Source organism: Ceratotherium simum, chromosome 5, assembly GCF_057802395.1.
Source record: "Ceratotherium simum simum isolate JZ-2026a chromosome 5, ASM5780239v1, whole genome shotgun sequence".
Taxonomy (NCBI): Eukaryota; Metazoa; Chordata; class Mammalia; order Perissodactyla; family Rhinocerotidae; genus Ceratotherium; species Ceratotherium simum.
The window spans coordinates 45,128,211-45,132,047 of record NC_141904.1 but is presented as its reverse complement, the minus strand read 5'-3'; the positions used below and the strand labels follow the sequence as shown (position 1 = coordinate 45,132,047).

Here is a 3,837-nt window from a genome sequence, read left to right as displayed (position 1 = left end):
AATACTTAGTGAGCACCTACTATAGTCTGAGCTCTGGCTTAAGCATGAGGGATGCAGATTTTACACATAGCAAAGTCCCTGCTTTCCTGGAGCTTACATTCACCCAGCCACGTGTTCTCCAGTCCTCCATCCCATCCACCTAAAAGTTTCCTTCTGAGCACTACTGTCTGCCAGGCTCTGTGCTGGGTTTTGCAGGACAGACATGGCAAGATGTGGGCATATTGTGCCAGGTAGTTCTGGAAGGAGGGGGAAAGCAGTGAGTGCTTTAGAAGCTCAGGAAAGAGAGAGGTCACTGTGGGCCAGGGGCTCACTGGGGAAAGGTTTCTCAGTGGACATGTCAGTGGACAGGGAGGATGCCGACCATTGGGGACATGAAGAGAAAAGCACCGAGGCAGGGCATATCAGTCAGGAATCCTTAGATTGCAAGTAACAAACCACCACCACTTTAAACTGGAAAGGAATTTATTGGTTCGTGTAACTGTCAAGTCCAGGATTGGGATGAGCTTCAGCTGTGCCTTGATTCTGGGGTTCAAACACTGCCCCCAGGGTCTTCTCACTCACTTGTGCTATCACCTCACCTTCTGAAGTTCGAGTTGACGAAGGAGCAGCTCCAGACCTCACATCTCTTGGCTTCAGTTTCATGCCTCTGTTCTAGCATGTTGTAGTTGTTTTACATTTCACAAGCTCCACCTGGGTCATGTGCCCATCCCTAAATGAATCACTGTGCCAGGGAAATGTAAGGCCATAATTGGCCAAAGTCCCATGCTCTATCTGATTTTCACTCAAAGCACAGGGCAGAGTGACCAAGGAATGGTTTCCCAGAGCAAGTGGGATTCAGTTACAAGACAAAGGTGAAGGGATACCTAGCTGGAAAACGATCCCTGTGACATGAGGGAGCCGGCAAGCACAAAAGCATAGTGGTGGGAAGGTGCCAGAAACAGCAAGGGGTGCCTGGCATCCAGGAAATGAAAAGGGTGTGGAGGAGTAGAAAGGTGAAACAGTGTACGGGATTCTACTTGTGAAAGCTCCAGCCTTGAAGTTGGACAAATATTTTGGACTTGATTGTGCCGGCTCTAGGGAGCCCTGAAGGCTCCTGAGAGGGGGAAATGGGAGGCAGAGGGAGGCGTATCCTCCTGGACCCCCAGGAACACGTGTTCACTCTGCCTCCCACCTGTAGACTCCCATGTTCCTGGGCAGTTCCCCAGGTGGAGCACCTCTGGCACCTCCTGATTGCCAGACCCTAGTGCCACCATCAAGGATACAATATTCAAAAATATTGCAACAATATTCCCCCAGCTGAGCTACAGGGAAGGGGCAGCCTGGTGGGTGGCAGGCCTCAGGCTACTCTGAGGGAGATAAGGAGTGAGGGCTGAGGGTCTCTTGATCACTCTGGCTGCTGGATGCAGATTAGATGATAGGGGAGCATGACGAAAGGAAATGCAGAGATCAGTTGAGAAGCTATTGCAGCAATGCAGGCAAGAGAGTATGGTGTCCTGGAAGGCAATGAAGAAAGTGGAGGAAAAAGGCAGGAGTGAGCAAATGCTGCTGATGGCTGAGAATGGAGAACTGAGAACTGACCACTAGGTTTAGCAACATGGTCACTGAGGCCCTTGGAGAGAGGACTTTAAGTGGATGCCCAACTGAGCTGGGTCCCATCTGCTGTCACCAGACTGTGGTATGGCCACTCAGGCTTAATTTTTCCCCACATCCCGCTTGTTGGGGGGATCCTCAGCCTGCCTTTCCCCAAGGTCATTCATGCTGGTCATTTCTTCTTGGGCAGTGAGCCTGCTACTCTCAGAACAGCTGGACGGTGGAGCCTGGGCAGGGCGAGGTGTCTGGTGCCGTCTGAGCACTGTGGCCAGGAAAGCCTTCAGGTACTGGCGGAAGCGACGGCTGGAAAAGGCATAGAGGATGGGAGTGAAGCAGCAGTGAAGGAAGGCGATGCTCTCTGTCACCTGCAGTGCATAGTCCAGGTGCTGGCTGACCTTGCAGTTCCCAAAGACTTTCAGGTCCAGCAGTGAGTGCAGAAACAAGGTGAGGTTGTATGGGAACCATAGCACAAAGAAGGCCACCACCAGGGCTATGGCTATCCTCAGAGCCCGGCCCTGGCCTGGGGGCCTCAGCCTGACCAGGACAGAGCCAATGCGGGTGTAGAAGAAGATCATGGTAAGGAGTGGAAGGAGAAACCCCAGGAGGTTCTGCTGGAAGCGGAGGAAGAGCTTCCAGATGGTCCCATGCCCTCCAAAATCCGCATAGCAGCTCCACACACCTGTGGGGTATTCATGTGTCTGCACAAAGACCATGTCAGGGATGGAGATAGCCAGGGCCACAGCCCATACTGTGGCAGCAAGGAGTAGGCTCTTGGCCCTGGTCCTCAGCCTGTGGTGAGGCTGAGCATGGACGATCTCCAGGTACTTGTCCAGGCTCATGCAGCTAATGAAGAAGATGCCACTGTAGAAGTTAATGGTATAAAGGGTGCTCACCATCTTGCACAAGAAACTCCCAAAGACCCAGTGCCAGGCCACGGAGATGCCCCAGAACGGCAGTGTCACCACAAACAAGAGGTTGGAGATGGCTAGGTTTAGCAGATAGACCTCAGTCATCCGCCTGCGAGGCACATACTGGAGCAAGACCACTAGAAGAAGGAGGTTCCCACCCAGGCCCAGCACAAAGATCAGGCTGTAGAAGACTGGCAGGAAGACTTTGCCAAAGGACAGCACCTCATCCTTCCTGCAGAGCATGAAGGCCACCTCCTCCAGGTAGTAGTCATAGTCATAGAAGTAGCTGCTGTTCTCAGAACTAGCGACCTTGGTGGCGAGTGGCAGAGGGGAGGCCGTGGCAGCCATGTTGGGAGGACACTCCCAGTCCTGGAGCTCTGTGGACCAGAGAGTAGTATGAGAGAAATAAGATGAAACCAGACGTTCCCTACCTCTCTCCAAACCCACTTTTGCTACCTCTCTAGGATGTCCAAAAGACTTTAAGCTTTCTTTACTTCTATCACCTGAGGATTTCCCTTACTTTTGTTATTTTTAAAATATTTTATTTATAAATATTTAGTTTTATGTCAATATTTTCATTTATAAATATTTAATATTTTAAAAATATTTTATCCAGTATTTCTAGGTTAGTAGCAGAAAGGTGTGATCCATCATGTTGATAGACTCAGAACCTAGTAAACCTTTCCATCCTTCTGTTTCCCCATCTTTAAAATGATAATAATAATAGTTCCTACTTCATGGGATTCTTGTGAGGCTTAAATGTGATCATTCTTGTAGAGCACTTCAAGTTCTACAAAAAGTGCCCAGAACAGAGTAGGCACTCAATAAATGTTAGCTTACATTATTGCTGTGCCCAGCACTGAGTCCATCATCTTCCCACCATCTCCTCCTCTCCTGTTCTGTCTAACTGAATGGCAGAACTACCTATCCAGTCACCTAAGACTGAAACGTGGGAGATATCCATATTCCTTCCTCACCCCCCTCACCACCACCCTGTGAGTCTTTACCTCCTTACTGCCTTTTGAATATGTCCATTATCTCCAAGTCCCATTAAAATATATATAAATGATACTCTTTTAATAAAATTAAGACAAATGAAACAAATATATATATATATACTTTGAAGGAGTTCAAAGAGATGAAAGAGAAAGCAGGGGAATGACAGCCACAGGATTCAAGATGGCAGCTGCCTGGGCAGGAGAAGCCAGAGGCATGGGATGGGGGCAAGTCACTGTCCATGGTCAAGTTCCCTCTGGGGCAGCGGTTTCCTGGGTTTTAATTGTATCATTAAAAATAATTTTTAAAAGGGAGCCTCACGTGAACCAGTGACAGAGTCTAT

At 49.2% G+C, this 3,837-nt stretch overlaps 1 protein-coding gene across 1 annotated transcript; it reads right to left on the bottom strand.

Annotated features, from left to right (window-relative positions):
- Positions 1-456: 456 nt before the first annotated feature.
- Positions 457-2,875, bottom strand: ACKR2 (atypical chemokine receptor 2). Its single transcript, XM_004419574.3, has one exon. The coding sequence runs from the start codon at positions 2,844-2,846 to the stop codon at positions 1,692-1,694; it is 1,155 nt and encodes a 384-aa protein (XP_004419631.1). The 5' UTR covers positions 2,847-2,875; the 3' UTR covers positions 457-1,691.
- Between the last annotated feature and the right edge of the window lie 962 nt (positions 2,876-3,837).

What these genes read in the sequence shown, in the direction of transcription:
- ACKR2 (XM_004419574.3), bottom strand. Translation starts at nt 2,846, where the DNA reads ATGGCTGCCACGGCCTCCCCTCTGCCACTCGCCACCAAGGTCGCTAGT.